Below are 15,991 nucleotides of genomic sequence, written 5' to 3'. Positions count from 1 at the left end.
GAGTTCCTCCTGCTTCTTCCCCATACTTCGAGCATTCGTGTAGAGGCATTTGAGACCAGTCCCAACCCACTGCCTCTCATTCCCAACCCACTGGCCCCTGGCCCCAGCTTCCCAGTGCGTAGGGCGGGGTGAGGTGTGTGTAGAGCATGGGAAGCCCCAAGCAGCCTCTTGCAGGCTGGAGCTCTGCCAGCCTGCATGGGAAAAGGCACGGTTTCCCACATTTTTTTCCTTTAAAGTAGAATCCATTTTTTAAAAGTTTTTTAAAGTTTGTTGAACCATTTTTAAAAGTTTGCTTGTGACCCTTTCATATATTCTTGTGACCCTGACCCCATTTTGGGTCACAACCTACAGGTTGAGAAACACTGATCTAGATGGCCTAGTGCATGCACTAAATCCTTAGAGTTTTCAGACAAGTTAGCTATCTCTGGCGGGCCAGCCGTGCCCTCTGGGTCGGTCTTTTCTGGGTAGAGTGTAGGTGTTCTAGAAGGACCAAGAGAACACTGCTGTCAAAGAACCAGAATGACGCTTTCTTTTCATATGCAAGTTGCCATTAACTCCACTAAATTGTCCTTCTCCTATAATTAGGGGCAGTGTACACAGTGGAAGGTGATCAGAGAGTACCACAGGACCTTTCTAAGAAAAAAAACAAACCCCCCCACACCCCATACCTATCTTGTTTCATCTACACACGGCCTAAGGTGCTTCTGCTTTATTTTAATAGTCTGTGCTCTCTAGCTTGATAACGCCCTTCACAGTTGGGGAAGATCAGCCATATAGACACAGACTTCTTGATACTGCAGCCTGTACTCCTCACAAGCTTAAAACCTCTCCCAATTCCCTTCAGGTGCTTGGTGATAGCACGCTACTCCCAAACCAGCATGTCCCAAATGGCATACAGTTGCTCCATACTTACCTCCCTGCACTTCTGCAAGTCTTCTATTTTTGCCACATCTTCCTGGCGCTGTTTAATAAACTCCTGAAAACAACACAGTTTGTACAAAGGTCAGATCTAACATTTCTATGCTTGATGGCAAACACCAGCTTCAATCTGAACAAACAAGTCAACAAGTTATTTCAAACTGTTCAGCAGAAATACAAGCAAGTGGTTAATTGAAAGGTGTTTACCATTCCTCACTCCTACGACACCTGGGATTGAAAGGAAATATCCTGTTACTAAGGGGTCTAACCCAGGTTACCCTCCTTTCTTGGTGTTTAGAGTACTCGGTCCTTGTCTGTAGGGCTGTGCAAAGCTTCGGTCCCCGATTTGATTCAGCAGAAATTCGGCCCAATTCATTGGCTTAATCTCCGAATCCGAATGGAATCAGAGGACCCTTTAATCTCTCTGAATCTATTTGGACAGATTTGGCGATTCACACGTAGATATAGCTTTAAATGTTTTTTCTACATACCTCTAGGTAGCAGGGGCTCTGAATGCTGCAGCGCTGGGCAGCTGCAGTGTCCCACAGAAGCACGGGGGGCTCCCTAGTGTGATTGGCAGCAGACCCGAAAGTGGATCAGAGCACTTCCAAGTCCACCAGGGAGTGTGCTGGGGGGGTCATCTGCACCCCCCTGGCTCAGCAACTTGTGACTTGTGGGTCTGGGGGGCACCCAGGGTCCCCCCAGTGTGCTCCCCATCAGACCCAGAAGTGGACCAGAAGTCCACTGATATCACCCTGATATCTAGTCCACTTCTGGGTTCGCTGCCAAGCACACTGGAGATCCCCCTGTGCTGCTGTGGGACACTCCATCCACCGCAGCACTGCAGTGATCACAAGCCGTGCTGCTACCTCAAGGTAAAAGAAAAAACTTTTAAAGCTGTGCCTATGTCCGAATCAGTGATTCGCCAAATCAGCATCGAATTGTCAGATTTGGGTTCGGCCGAATCGAATCGGGGACAGCGATCTGAATCAACAGATCGAATCGCTGTCCCCAATTCTGGTTGAATCTGAATCCAAATCAAATTTTGCACGCCCCTACTTGTCTGATGGCAGCTGGCTAATGGGTAGGGCTGCTTGGTTTCTCACATTCAAGATGGGATCACACAATATTTCAAATGGCTCAAGAGGAGCTGCCAAGAAAAAAAAAAACACCCAAAAACCAACAACACCACTTGGTATAATCAGCTGTAGCAAAGTACTGCAGCTGCAATCACTATTGCCCATACTCCACCCCCTTCCTTGAATCTGTACACCTGCTTTTCTGTCACACTGAAAATTTTTGTATGTTTTCACCATTATGTCTTCTGCCTTAACTTTAGTTTGACCTATGCTTATGTCCACCACTTCCCTCCTCTTCAAGTCTGATAATTTACCTGCTCTGCCACAACTGTCACTTTGCCTCCCTCAGCTTCTCCTCTTATGTTCTACGGCCTCAAACTTGGTTGCCAAGCTGACACCCCTCTTAATAAAGTTCAGGATTTAACTTTACATTTGAAGGTATAAAGAAGAAACCACAATTAGAACAAGTCCCACACTAACAAGTGAAAGATAAAATGACCATCATAACTTTGAGGAAGGCGCTCTTTGGGAAGCAAGTAAGAGGAGAAACCTGCAGACACCAGGAGTCTATTGCTAAAGCAGCATCAGTGACCACTAAAAATGTAATGGATGCCACCATATAGCATTTACACAGTGTTAAACACCACTTCCATCTTGTAACACTCCAGGAAGATGGGTCATTATCCCCCTTTTATAGTAAGTGCATGCTGAGAGAACACCCAAGACCCCTCCTTCACTAGCACCTTACTAGTTGATTAGGTTGGGATGGTCCAATGAATAGGACACTGGGTGATATCAGAAGATCTGACTTCTATTCGTCAGCACCATAGACCCATTTCACATGTTTGGGCCAGCCTTTTACCTACATCTGAGATCTATGGATGAGATAGCCTTACCAAATCCCTACTCCAAAATGTATTGATAGCAGCATAGTGATTTTAGTATTGGATCAGCTTTGAGAGATGCCCAAACAAGCCTTCTGAGTCTGCCAGGAAGTAACACAATAAATGACAGTTCAGGTGAGCACAGTATTGTGTTTTCCTGTTTGCCAGTTATGGTTGTCATTTACTTTACCATGCTACATGCAATCTCTCTACACATAATTATATTGCATTAGGCTCCTAGAAGTCTTGTGCAATGGGAGCCTGAGAAAAATTCATGCATTTATTATATCCTTGCTTCTTGGCACCAACAGCTCAGGAGAAACTGCAAATAAACATGTGACTTCAGAAGTTTCATTCTTTCCCAGAGCTAGTTACCTCTCTCTCTTGCTGGTAGAGTTTATCTGTCATGGAACTATTCTCCTGATGTAACTTCTTTATTTCCTCTATTTCCTTCATAAAATTCTTCATCAATGCCTGCTCTGTGGAAAAACATGCAAAGATATGATGGGCCACTCCCTATTAATCCTTTTGCATTTCACAGATTAGGAATACAAACATGCAGCAGTGCACCATATCTGGATGGACTCTGTCAACATGCAGCCATTCTCCACCACTAATACTGTGGCACCTGTATGCCGGATGGCAAAATGCATCACGGACGGCCCTGAAGAAGAATGTTCTCACAGTCACCTCCCATTTCTACAGCGTGTGCATGTGTGCTCTGTTATTTCTCCAGTCACTGTATTTTTTCCTCCTCTCTTCCATAAGGTAACTCTGGAGTAGTCACTGATATCACCCTGCAAAGCTCAATTACATAGTTAATGTGTGATGTGCAATGTAACCTGGAGTGCCTTTCTATCAGGGGTGCATTTCCCACTCAGTGGGCCAGCAGGAAAGAAGGGAGAGCATTCCTATAGTGACTTTATGGAGAAAACATCTCTTCTATCCTAAGACCTCATTCACATTTACCACTAAAAGGTTATTTCCATGCTGTTTTTAAATCCCTGAAGTTGCATGGTTGATCTCAACCCAGGAGTACTTTTTTCTAATCAGGGATTGAACAAAGGACATCTCTTAGAAGTCATAGACAGATTGCAAACACTAAAGCAACTTGGTATTTTATTCAGTGAATGAAAAGGACATAATCAAGAGCACCTGGTTGTTTTAAAGCAGCCAGACCCCAAAATATCTGAAAATGATTGGGGTAATCTGGGAAAAGTAAAGCAAGCCTAGCAGCCAACAAAGGAAATGTGAAACCAATGACCATATTAGCAAGGGGACTTGGAGGAGGTGCAGTACGTAGATCTACTTATGCCTTATTTATTTTGATTTGCTACACTTCTACCCAAGTCTCCCTTTTGGGGAAAAATGCTTGTCCTAACACCTGGGGACTCTGCCTCCCTTCCTCCCCATCCCTCGAAAAAAACCCAATCCCCCAGTTTGTAAAGCCAAATGTCATTCCTTACTTTGCTGTAGCAGTGCCTTCTCCCGCTCAGTCCTCTCACTCTTCTTCCATTCTGCCTGCCTTCGCAGCCACTTCTCCTCCATTTCATCAGAAATGCTGTCCTACATAAAGAGAAGCCCTTGTCTTAGAGTAGGACGGAAAGAGACTATATGCATTTGCAGAAACCCTTCCAACAAATTGAAGACTCCTGCATCTCCCCTACTGACTCTGTCTATACTACAAAAAACACTTTGTAATTATTTCTGTATCTGTTCCTCCTGAGAACTTTACAAGGGTGTTCTGCTTCAGGCTAGGAGACAGTGACAGCAGGAGGAAGATGTTTCAACAAGTAGCAGCATCTGTGGTCTCTGAGTATGACTTTATCCTTCTTAGGAGAGACATTTCACCACCTCTAGAAGCCCTTGAAGTTATGCTCCATGATTCAGAGGGCGTACGCCTCTTCTCTGGCTTTCTGATATACTTCCCTCCCTCATACACAGAAAACAGAACAGAGCAGGGAAACACCTCCCATTAAAGTCATTAGACTAACAGGGCCTCACCTACTTTCAAGGATCACTGCGGGGTAGTTGAAATCTTACCTGATACATCCGGAATGCATTCCTCAAGTATTTGTATTGCTTCTCCAACCCCTCTGAGCAAGACAGAAGGACACAATTATGGAATATGGCAATTTTAATAATCCAAGTCTCAGCAATTGGGATTTATACTAAAATCCTGGATAGAAGTCACAGGAGAAAGGGTTCTGCATCTTATCCCAGGCCCCACAAAACAGCATTCAACAAAATGCCAGGTAAGCTTTCCCTGGATGTCATGATTTGCTTAGATACCTGATCAATCAAGAAAATGGATGAGGCCTTATCTGGAGTAAAATCTTTCAAGAACACCCATATAAGGCTTCGGTGCCATTGGATCTGGTCAACAGCTTTGATTCTGCCTCAAATGCGGCCCCTACTCAAAATTCACCTCTCAACCAGGTCTATTTATTTTTTCAACATAGCCCCGACATTTCAGAGATAGGGCACTCTCCTACACCACACATTCATCTTTAACAATTCTACCTCCCTCTGCTGCCCACTGGCAACAGTCCTTTTCCAACTCTATTAGCATCCACCATCAAACATGGAGGACAGAGTGAAGCAGCCAGAGGAGAACTCAGTTGATGTGTGCAGCTCACAAAGTAACCTTGAAAACACAGATCATTACTTGCATAGCAATACCCATTTTCTCTTGTGCAGTCGCCCTCTCGGTTCTCAGCTCTTTCCTATAACATTCCTGTAATTCAGCGAGTTCTGAACTGTGAGTCTTTTGGAGTTCCCTACAGAAGTAACATACAAGCAAACCACATAGATACAGGTATCCTTATGACACAGAAGTTCTCCTCTGACTACCCTAAAATTCATAGTGGTGATGTGGTTACATCATGTGACTGACAAGTGCATGTCTATATATAAATAAGATGCATATATCAGAAAGCAACGTAGGTAGTCTATGAAGGTGCATAACTATTCTGCTTTCTGACTGACTTCAGGCTAACATGACTACCTACCTCTCTCTCTGGTTAATGAGGCAGCATTGCAATGTGTTTTTTGTTAGATGAGCAAGTTTATGTGCATTATATATAGCACAAGATTATGAACCCACGTTCACTCCATCAGACGCTGTCTTGTTAACCCATCCATACAATATGTAAGTCCTTATACAGACAACTAGAAGTGTGCGTGGGTGTGTGCACATGCATGCACACACGTATGTGTTTTCTCTCTTCGTGTAACATAGCAACCATACCTGATCTTAGTCTCGTGCTCCTTTTGAATCTCATTACATTTTTCTTCCATCTCAGTTTCCATCTTCAAAGAAAAGAAGTAGTCATTAGGGCTGTGCGAAATGGCACATTCCATTTTGATGGTTCAAGGGAACAGCATTCAGTTTCAAATTTAATTTCGAGTCGAAACAGCTGTTCCATTCTGGCAAAACAGAAAGGGTGTTTCGAAGCTGTTTCAACATTTCACTGGGGATGGGAAGTCAGCCTAGCTGGGCTGACTTCCCATCCCCAATGCTACATCATGCATCCCCCATGTTAGATCACACTGGGGCGCCAAGCCAGCCCAGCTGGGCTCCTCTCCCATCCCCATCCCTTCCGTTCCCATGTGATCTAGCACAGGGGATGGGAAACAGCCCGGCTGGGCTGCCTCACCATCTCTGGCACGATCCAGCTGGGCTGCCTCCTTCCCCCGGTGTGATCTAGCACTGGGGAAGGGGATCTAATGTGAGGGCTAGCTGGGCTGACTCCCTGTCCCCTGCCAGATCTTGTGCTGGGGATGAAAAGTCAGCCCTGCTGGACTGATTTCCTATCCCCAGCCTATGGTCGAAACATTTTGACTTTTGAAACGTTTCAACTAGCCTTGTTTTGTTTCAGGGCTATTTTGAAAGCCTTTGTTCCAATTTTGCTGTTTCAACCTCGAAATTGGTCAAAACAGTATCAAAACGAAACAGTCAGTTAAATTCCACACACCCCTAGTAGTCATCACTAAGCTGCAAACATACCTACCTTGTCATCAGCAGCAGAAGAAAACTTCTGCTAGAAAAATATCTCCAAGCAGGCTACTGAAATCTGGCCTGAGATGGGCTCAGAACTACACCTGACCCATTAAACTGCAATTCCAATCTTGAAGTTTTTTTCCACCATTTTTACCATTAAACAATATGGAAACCTTTGAATCCTTGGATGCTTTTGCAAGATACTTTTCTTTTCCCAAGAGATGGCCCATTTGTATAGTGTCACCAGTTGAAATCAGAGCAATTCAAAGTACACTTCTAGAACTCAAAGCAGAAGGGCTATTCCATGCGAGAGCTCCAAAGGTGCACAAGACAGCAAAACACCTATGAACTCAGGTGGTTTTAAAAATCCCACCTGCCCAAAAGCTGCTGTTGCCCATGATGAATACATATCTACATACCTGGATAAATATGCGTTCAGGGTATGTTCATACTGCTTTCATGGTGCTCCTAAGGGAATACCACTGTCCACCATGCCCCATCCACCCACTCCTGTTCTGTGTGGATCAACCCCAGAAATGAGGCAGTCGACATCACTTTCCTCCTGCTACTTTTGAGCATGCTGGAGATAGAAGAGCAGGGAAGCTTCACTGCTTCATTTCTGGAATTAGTGCGTGTGGAGTGGTGCTCCCAGGAGTGCTGCAGAAATGGGATAGACTATTGGTTCTCAAGCTTTTTAGTCTCATGACTTCCTCCATAATTTTTATGATTTAGTGTAACCCTGATTGATAATCACTGTGCTAGAATCTAAACTCACAACAGTTATGAAGGGAGCCTTGAGGGTAAAAAGTTTGAGAACCACCAATTTATCCGGTGTTAGGTAGCAGGGGCAGGATTTCACCCTGCTGTGCCCTGCTCTTTCCATCTTCTGCCTTCTCCCCGTCTCTAGTCTGTACCTGAGGGGTAAATGTGGTCCCTTCAGCTGAAGCCCATGCTCAAGGCTCTCGCACACTGGTGACTAGAGCCATCTGCACCTGTGGCCCCTCCTGTCAAGCTCTGGGAGCATGGAAGAGTTTGGAAAGCACACCTCCACAGCCCTACAGCAAAGCACACTGCTCAGAGCTTGGGGGTAACTTGTACCGGGGCTGCTGGGGGGTGAGGGAGAACAGCAGTGGCAGTCCTGAGAAGAGCAGCTATGGACACTGCTTGTCTTTGGGACACTGGGGCAGGCATGGAACATTGAACTGGGGGAAAGAGGGCACTTACCATCTTGCACAGGGGCTCAAGGGGATGTTGTATCACCCCAGTTAAGAATCATTGGTATAGACACCCTCTGTGCCTTGGCTTCTGCATCTCTGGGAAAAGCACTAGACAGTGCCCTTCCTCTGGACACTGAATCATTTACATGTAATTTGGCCAGCTGGGCTCTGTGGACCATTCTGAAAGGATCCAGGACATTCTGCATGGCCTATTCAGTCTATTTGATGAGCGACTGGGATTTGTAGCGTACTTTCTAGAAAGAGAAAGGCAACAACCAATGGACCTGCCTGTTTTTGAGAGGCCTTGTGATCTCTGCATAGCTGCTCCAACATGTCCGTCAGCTGGGCAACCTGTTCCTCCAAGTCAGCAACAATATCTTCCCTACAAAGATACACCATCCCTTCATCACACCCAGGGCCTGCTATTGGGACCACCTTGTTGCATCAGAAGGACCAGGGGTGAAAATGGGGAAAATATCACTATCAGAATGCTCTGGCTGGAGCTGGTCTTAGCTCTTCATTCTCCCTGCTGCTTCAGCCCACATAAATTGGGGAAAAGAGATGTTGTAGGATAGGACTCTAATTCCTTTCCCCACTCTATCTTACTACAGAGGCTGAGGGTTTATTGCACACTGGGGCTTCCTTTTACATCCTTTTGGCCACAGCAATTTATTTCCTATTCCCTTCACTACAGGAAGACTCAGACGAAAAGCAGGTTTTACCCCTCTGCTGGTATGCCACTTGCCTCATTGATTGGGAGAGAGGCTGCAAATAGAGACAGCCGCTGATCAGAATCTGAGCCGTGGGGAAGAAGTGGAACACCTTAGTGTCTCCAGTTTAATTTTGTGCTATGTTTGGTGGAGTTCCCCAACTATTGCAACTCCAAAAGGGACCAGCCCACAACTCTGGAAATTTGATTAGCTGGTCAAGGCACCTTTTGTACTATTCCTTGTCTTAAAGGATTTCTTCTCTCATGACAGAGAGAAGGGGCATTTCTCAGCATGGAATTACAAAATTTCAGATCATACAGATAACACTGTTTTTCAGGCTGATTACTTTTTAATCTGATTGTGTGTGGTGTTGGAACCTAGCGGTCAAGAAAAACTAGATGGTGAACATTGTACTGTTCATTTCAGATATATACATAATGCTTCCATAGTTTCATAGTAGGTAGGGTCAGAAGGGACCTGAGCAGATCATTACGTCCAACCCCCTGCCACGGGCAAGAAAGAATGCTGGGGTCCATGGCACTCCCTGCCTATTAAGACCTGAAAGAAGGAGAGGCAGGGGCCAGGCTCGCATCATATCAGCAGCCATATATTAAGATGGACACAAGAGCAATGGTAATAGAGAAAGCATCAGCACATTTAAAGGAATATATGCAATTGAGTGTAGCTTAATGGACATCATGCTTGCATAAGTACTAGCACCTGAACCAGAGCTAGACTCAGCATGCACCTCCCACAAGGTTTGGATGTGCTGGGTTCAGCCACCTCCTCTGCGTGTATCCAGCTCTCTTTAGAAGAAACCCTGGTCAGTCCTGTTGAATGGCTGCTAACCAAACACCACCTGAACATACACACCATTCTTATAAGATCTTACATTTAAGAATTGTTTCCTTTATGGGGGATGTACATTGAGATTCCAGCATCTAGCCCTCATTTCATAACAAAATGGGAAGACAACAAATGGTGCATCTTCAGGGAGAAATGAGGATATTACTTTGTATGTAAAAGCACATCTTACTGTCGCCAGTCAACCAAGAAGCAGCATTCAAAGGAAGGAATGAAGTCAGGTTCCCCGCAGGTGGTGACAAGAAACATACAGAAGGTAAAAAAAAGTTCAATCCATTTTGACACCCCTCCCCTCCAAATAACCAATACTCACGTCTCAAGTTTCACAGGGGGTCTGCAAAGAGAGTAAAAGAGGAAATGGACATCAAACTGGTGCAGGTTGAATCAGAGCAGATGATGCGTCTGTTGTGAAACAAAAAGCTGGATGTATCTAAGTGGATAATTAAGTTTTCTCATGTTTATTCCCTGAGCAACTGCTCCAGTATACATGTTTACACAAAACAATGACTAGGCCCAGACTGTTCAGCTTTCTAATACAGACAGAGCATAGTTCTGGAAAGTAGACTGGTCGGAAGGCAATAATTAGGTACTTTAAAGGCAAGTCAGAAACAAAGTATTCATTCTTCTTACATTGCATGAGACCTGACAATTAACACACGTATGAGGGTGGGTGCACCAAAATCACTGCTGCTTGAAGAAAGCAGTATTTAGACACTGCTTCTCCTAAAGGTGGAGATTATCAGATCTCTTTACTGCTCCTGCATTTAGGACTTGAGTGACACTTCTCTCCCCCTAAGGCCTGGGCTTTCCCATTTTTCTCTATCTGTTATTTATTTTTGAAAAGCTTCTAAGACAGCATTTCCACATCCCACCCCACCCCACCTTCCCCACCTTGGCAAGAAGGAATCAGACTCCCTTCATTGAATAAAAGTCATTTTAATAGCAGCCCTCATGTCAGCTCCCATTTGATCTTGGAAGATCATTAAGGCTAAGAGCAGGCAAGGCTTGGAAAAAATTGGGCAAGTCTTGCAGAAAACCTGCAGAGGTGCTATCAAACTTACCAAGCATGCCCAGCTGTTTGACATTTGTACAGTTGTTGGAGGAAGATATTGCAAAATGAGGAATATGACACTGAACTCACACAAATTAGAAATCTAGAGCAAAGAAGTCCAATTCTGTCTGCTTACCTAAAGTAACTGGTCTTCCAATTTATGCACATAAGAGATGAGTTGGACTCAAGATCTCTCCTTCAATGCACGACCAATTCTCATCTCATGTTAGCTTTTTATTGGTGTAAAAACTGGACTAGACAGAGGCCTATTTGCCCATGTAGAGCATGTTCATTAGGGAAAGCTTATTTGGAAACTCAAACAGCATTCTTGCCAGTGATCTTGTTTTCTATTACCTTGGAGTGATAGGTGGAGCTGGTTCATCAGCAGTTCTTTTCTTTTCAAAAAATCCCTCCCCTAGAGTCACATAGAGATGTTCTTTACTCCGGGTGAACTTGTAGCCAGGTGAGATTTCTACAAACTCCACCGAAGCCTAGGAGCCAAAAGAAAAAGACCTTTAACTCAGGAAATCTAGTATCTAGAAACTTAGATCCATTAAAAAACTATTTTAAATGAAACAAGACTTCCTTAAGACTACTCCAATTGCCAGCATTAAAGAACACTGACCAATATTGGCAATATAACTATGGGAAGCGTCCTCACATAGGGCATAGACACATTACCAAATTCCCTGGTATAATTTACATCCATTTCTACATCAATTTAAATTACATTAGGACCAGGGACAGCTGGACACTGACACATTGATAGCTGGATAGAGTAGGCAGTTATTACTGCACCATGCCATTAGGCAGCAGGGAAACAGGTCCCTATAAGAGAACTATGCTGAGATGGCTGCACAGTTATCTAGACAAGTATAACTTACACTGGTTGATTTTTACTCCTGATTCTTTCCGAAATAACTTTACACTGTTCACATTGTCTACCTGTTATTTTTTTATGCTGGTAAAACATCAACTAAAACATTGCCTGAGTTAGCACTTGCACTAAAAGGAAAGAGCATCGTGTGCCAAATCAAGCACCTTCCACGATGCAATATAAGAAGATGTAGACTCTTGTACAATTTAAACACAGACAGTTATGGAGTAGGACTAGCACTGAATTGAATGGAACAAGGATATCAGTGCAATGATGCATACAGCAGGTAATTGCATTTTGCATTAGCTGAAGATTCAAAAGGATCTTGAACCACAGTGCTAAGAATGCATTCCAGCAGTCCAGGCAGGAGGCAACAAATGAGTAGCTGACAATCATATGTCCACATTAAAGTGAAGGATATAATTTCCCAACTAGATGAATAAAAAGTGTGAGGGCTGGGGCCCAAAGTCCTACAGCACCAGACCATGAACTAGTTCACCCAAAAGAAACCATAGCCCTTCTTTCTGAATCAAAGCACAACTCTTCTAAGTGGTCCTAAACAGCTCATACCACCATTTTTGCACATTCAGGGCCATCATAGTGAGTTTGCTTTCAGCTAGGGTTCCCATCTGGCTAGACAGAAGAGGGGCAGTATAGTATAATATCTTAAATTTACCTCGACTCTTAAATCCAGAATTCCTGAGTGACTTGAAGTCACACAAAAGGTCATGGAGCCTTTTAAAGTTATGTCACATTTCTACTGGATTTAAAGGGATGCAACAATCAGAATGCAATAACTTTGTTTTATTTTCAATCCCCTGTTTTTCTTCTCTAAAAGATGTGTATTTCTATGCCTACAATGGAACATGGTTGCTAACGTCCTGCTGAAGACCTGCTCTTCAGATTCCTAACCTGGACTACGTAACAATCGGAGACCAAACTGATTACAGAAGATCCAGCCCAAGTTGTATCCCTCAGATGAACCAAATATAGCAGCTACTAAATTCAGATCAATATTTTGCTTCAAGAATCTTTTCATTAGTTCAAGAAATTACTTAGTGCACTAAATTTAGGACTGGAGTTTAGACCCTTAAAAACTAGAACATATTTGAGGAGCAGGAGTGGAAAAACAGACTCTTGACTCCTAAGTTAGGATCTTTTTACCCTTCTAAAGTAAACATTACTATTTTACTTACATCAGGAGGTTCTCTCCGACGTTGTGGAGACCCATCTTTTTTAGTGGAGAATATTTTCCTACAAATAAAGAAACCTTGCTCAAAGAATTGCAGACAGCATAAAAAATTGTTCAGAGAAAGCAATGCTTCATTTCCAGCATTATAACTATGAGCATGCAGCTGAAACAGCTTTTGTGGGCTGTCAGGATGGTGCAGAAAGTCCAAAGTGCTTAGCTAGGTATTGTTTTATGGATGCAGTGACCAAACTGAAAGGTTTTGAGTATTAGTGGAAATCAATTGGAGTTAAGAGCATATAGTCTTTTAAAGGTTTCATAGATTACCTTGCCTGAGGCTCAAGCCACATTCAGTGAAGATAGGATAAGCAAAAAGAAAAGAAACAATAGGACAGCACTTTCCAGAACAGGGAATGTAATTTAGTCAGTAAACCATGCGGGTGGGAGCCACTGTTATTAACTGGCTGCTCAACAGTAGAGATGTATCCAGAAAACTTTTCTATGATTTGTAGTTTTACAGAAGTCACAGGTCTCATGGCATAGAGAGGAAGTTGGAGGGTAGAGATGCACAAACCTCCTTGGGGTATTCAAGTTTCTACAGCAAATTGGATTCCATGCAACTGAGCACTTGTGCTATTGGGGAAAACCAAAGAGGAATGAGGTACAGGCTTGTGAATCTCTCATGTCTTTCTTTCAAAACCATCACCATGAAAAGCACTGTAGTCTATAGATTAGACAGCACTGGAGGAGAATAACAGAGATTCAGGGAGCTTAGAAGGCCAAAGGAGACCTTTCCTTAAAATTGCTCAGTGCAGAAGATGCTTTACATTAAAAACTTCAAGTTCTTTTGTTACCCTACCCTGCATAAAGAGAAACTACAAAGCAGGCAGAAAAAAAAAACTTAAAAAGGTACTGCTGAAAGGTTGAGAGAGAGGAATATTAAAACCCACAACCAGATGGCATGCTGCTTCTTCACATTTAAGATGTTAAGTGATTGTTCTTAGCTTTGGCTGTATCTGCTTCTTTCCCAAACTGAAAAACGGCACTTAATACCATAACAGCTTGTTTAAAATCAATCCCAACTATACAGTTTGTCCAGTTACTTAAGACTGTGTACATTATTGTGCAATTAAAAAGCCGGGCTGGGCAGCCCCACTGTGATGCCAGCAGCCGCTCTGTGCTTGGGGCAAGCCCCCTCTGGGCAGGAGAAGACTTATTCAAACACTGGCTTGGAGCACAGAGCAGTGGCTGCAGCCAGGCTGGGCAGTCCCCACTATAATGCCAGCACTGCTCTGTGCTTGGGACAAGCCCCCTCCAGGCAGCAGGAGGCTTATTCAGCTGCTGGCACTGCATTGAGGTCTGCCTGGCACAGCCACAGCTGCCACTTGGCCTGTGCTTGGGGCCAGTGGCTGAATAAGCCTCCTCCTCCCGGGAAGGGGCTGGCCTGGTGCAGAGCAGCAGCTGCAGCCGTGCCCGGCAGACTCCAATGCAGTGCCGGTGGCCAGCAGCCAGCATTCGAATAAGCCAGCATCTGCCTGCTGGGCCTGCTCTGCCTGGGGAGCAGAGGAGAGGGGCCAGCCTGGCTGGGCTGGAGCGGAGAGCCCAGCCCAGGGAGCATGCTGGGATGCTGAGGGTCTCTGGTTTAGCTTAAACCTAAAAGGGTCTGGGACAGACGTTATGTAAACCCGTTTGAGCCAAATCAGTTAAGTCTTTCAACCAGGTTTATTTCAAACCAGTTTCAGCCATTTTCAAACTGGTTTATGTGCACTGAACATCTGTTCTGTTACAGATTTAAACCAGTTCTGATCACTTAAACCAGTTTGTGTGTAATGCCTGTCCCTAGCCCTAAAGAGTTTGGGTTTCTGCAGCAGTTTGTTAATGAAGAAATCTTAGCCACTAGAAACGCTAGAAAATCACTGCATCTTGTATACTTTAAACCTTCAATTTCCCCCTCCCAAGAAAAAAAAAATACTCACTTTGGTATGTTGGGAGGTTGTACAGGAGATGGGAGATTATTACAATCTTTTAAAATCACACCTAGTGGAGAGGACCTGATTAAAAATATAAACAGTATTTAGAAGTATTTATGCTATGGACACGTCAATCTTATTAGGCAAAACACCAAAAACAAAATGGTTCAAAATTTTTCACTGAAGAATAAAAATGCTTTGAAAGAGACGCGGGCATAGCGGCAAATCTTTCCTACGCTAGGGAAACAAATCAGCAGCTTACTGGTGCCCTCCCTCTTAGATTCACTAAAATATGACCAATTTTACTGCATAACACTCATTCACTTTGTGTAAAATTTATTTTGACACAGAAGCAGATTATGTTAGTTGTATAAGACTTGCCTATATAAACTGAAAAATACATAAATACATAAATAAATAAATCTTTCTGTGTCTACATATAGCCTAAAAGGTGTCCTGCTTACCTCAGATTCTGTAAGCCTTGTTTGGCCTTTATAATTCTTTTACTCTTCACATTTTCAGGGTCCCAACAGGCACAACGTGAAGAGATAGAGTGAGACATGTCTGCAATTTCAGGAACCTTGACTAATTAAACAATTCTAGGAAAGCTGAAGAAGTGTAAATTTATAAGAATTTACTAGATTTGGTATATTTTGCATTTCAAATAAAACATTTTATCATCTTATTATGGAGAATAACCCACCTAACTCTAAGGACAAATGGTGAAGGCTGAATCTAGCCAGTGCATATGCACATGCATAGGTGGATCTAGGGTTTTGAAAAGGGAAGTGCAGATAGTGTGGTGAATCATCAGATACAACATAATTTGTTTCTGTCCAGAAATTAGAAGCTTTACTACTAAGCTAGGGACCTAGAGGTATATTATTCAGTTTAAGACAGAAGCAAAAACACGTATAACTATTGGAATGTGCATTCATTCGCTATAGCATGTTATGTATCATTAGTCCTGAAGTCACTGTAATTCAATGTACGTCTCCCTCTCAGATTCATAAAACACTGAAAGTTATTTCCATACCTGAGTTAGTACTTTTAGCTGGAGCTAAAAAACAGTCTGCAGGACTGTGAAATACGAACTACATTACCAGGAGCAGCTACCAGACAGCAGAATTGCAGAAGTGAGATTAGTGGAACACATTGAAAAGGAGAGAGGGGTCATTAACACCTGTGGGATTATGGCAAGAGTTTAGAAGGAGCTGGGTAGATTATAA

General features: G+C 43.4%; 1 protein-coding gene across 1 annotated transcript in view; it reads right to left on the bottom strand.

Annotated features, from left to right (window-relative positions):
• Positions 1 to 15,991, bottom strand: part of ALS2CR12 (amyotrophic lateral sclerosis 2 chromosome region candidate 12) — a 28,479-nt gene that overhangs the window by 10,945 nt on the left and 1,543 nt on the right. Inside the window, exons 2-13 of the mRNA XM_019554613.1 lie at positions 15,227 to 15,326; positions 14,769 to 14,843; positions 12,800 to 12,857; positions 11,081 to 11,217; positions 9,989 to 10,009; positions 8,390 to 8,483; positions 6,132 to 6,193; positions 5,564 to 5,661; positions 4,925 to 4,977; positions 4,348 to 4,447; positions 3,257 to 3,360; positions 914 to 976 (exon numbers count right to left, since the gene is read on the bottom strand). Of these exons, the coding sequence (XP_019410158.1) occupies positions 914 to 976; positions 3,257 to 3,360; positions 4,348 to 4,447; positions 4,925 to 4,977; positions 5,564 to 5,661; positions 6,132 to 6,193; positions 8,390 to 8,483; positions 9,989 to 10,009; positions 11,081 to 11,217; positions 12,800 to 12,857; positions 14,769 to 14,843; positions 15,227 to 15,324 (963 nt within the window). The 5' untranslated portion in view covers positions 15,325 to 15,326. The remainder of the gene's footprint in view (positions 1 to 913; positions 977 to 3,256; positions 3,361 to 4,347; positions 4,448 to 4,924; positions 4,978 to 5,563; positions 5,662 to 6,131; positions 6,194 to 8,389; positions 8,484 to 9,988; positions 10,010 to 11,080; positions 11,218 to 12,799; positions 12,858 to 14,768; positions 14,844 to 15,226; positions 15,327 to 15,991) is intronic.

This window comes from Crocodylus porosus, unplaced genomic scaffold (genome assembly GCF_001723895.1).
Source record: "Crocodylus porosus isolate Cpor-Errol unplaced genomic scaffold, CroPor_comp1, whole genome shotgun sequence".
Lineage (NCBI taxonomy): Eukaryota > Metazoa > Chordata > Crocodylia > Crocodylidae > Crocodylus > Crocodylus porosus.
Note: the sequence above shows the minus strand (reverse complement) of the source record. Positions and strands in the feature narration are given on the sequence as shown.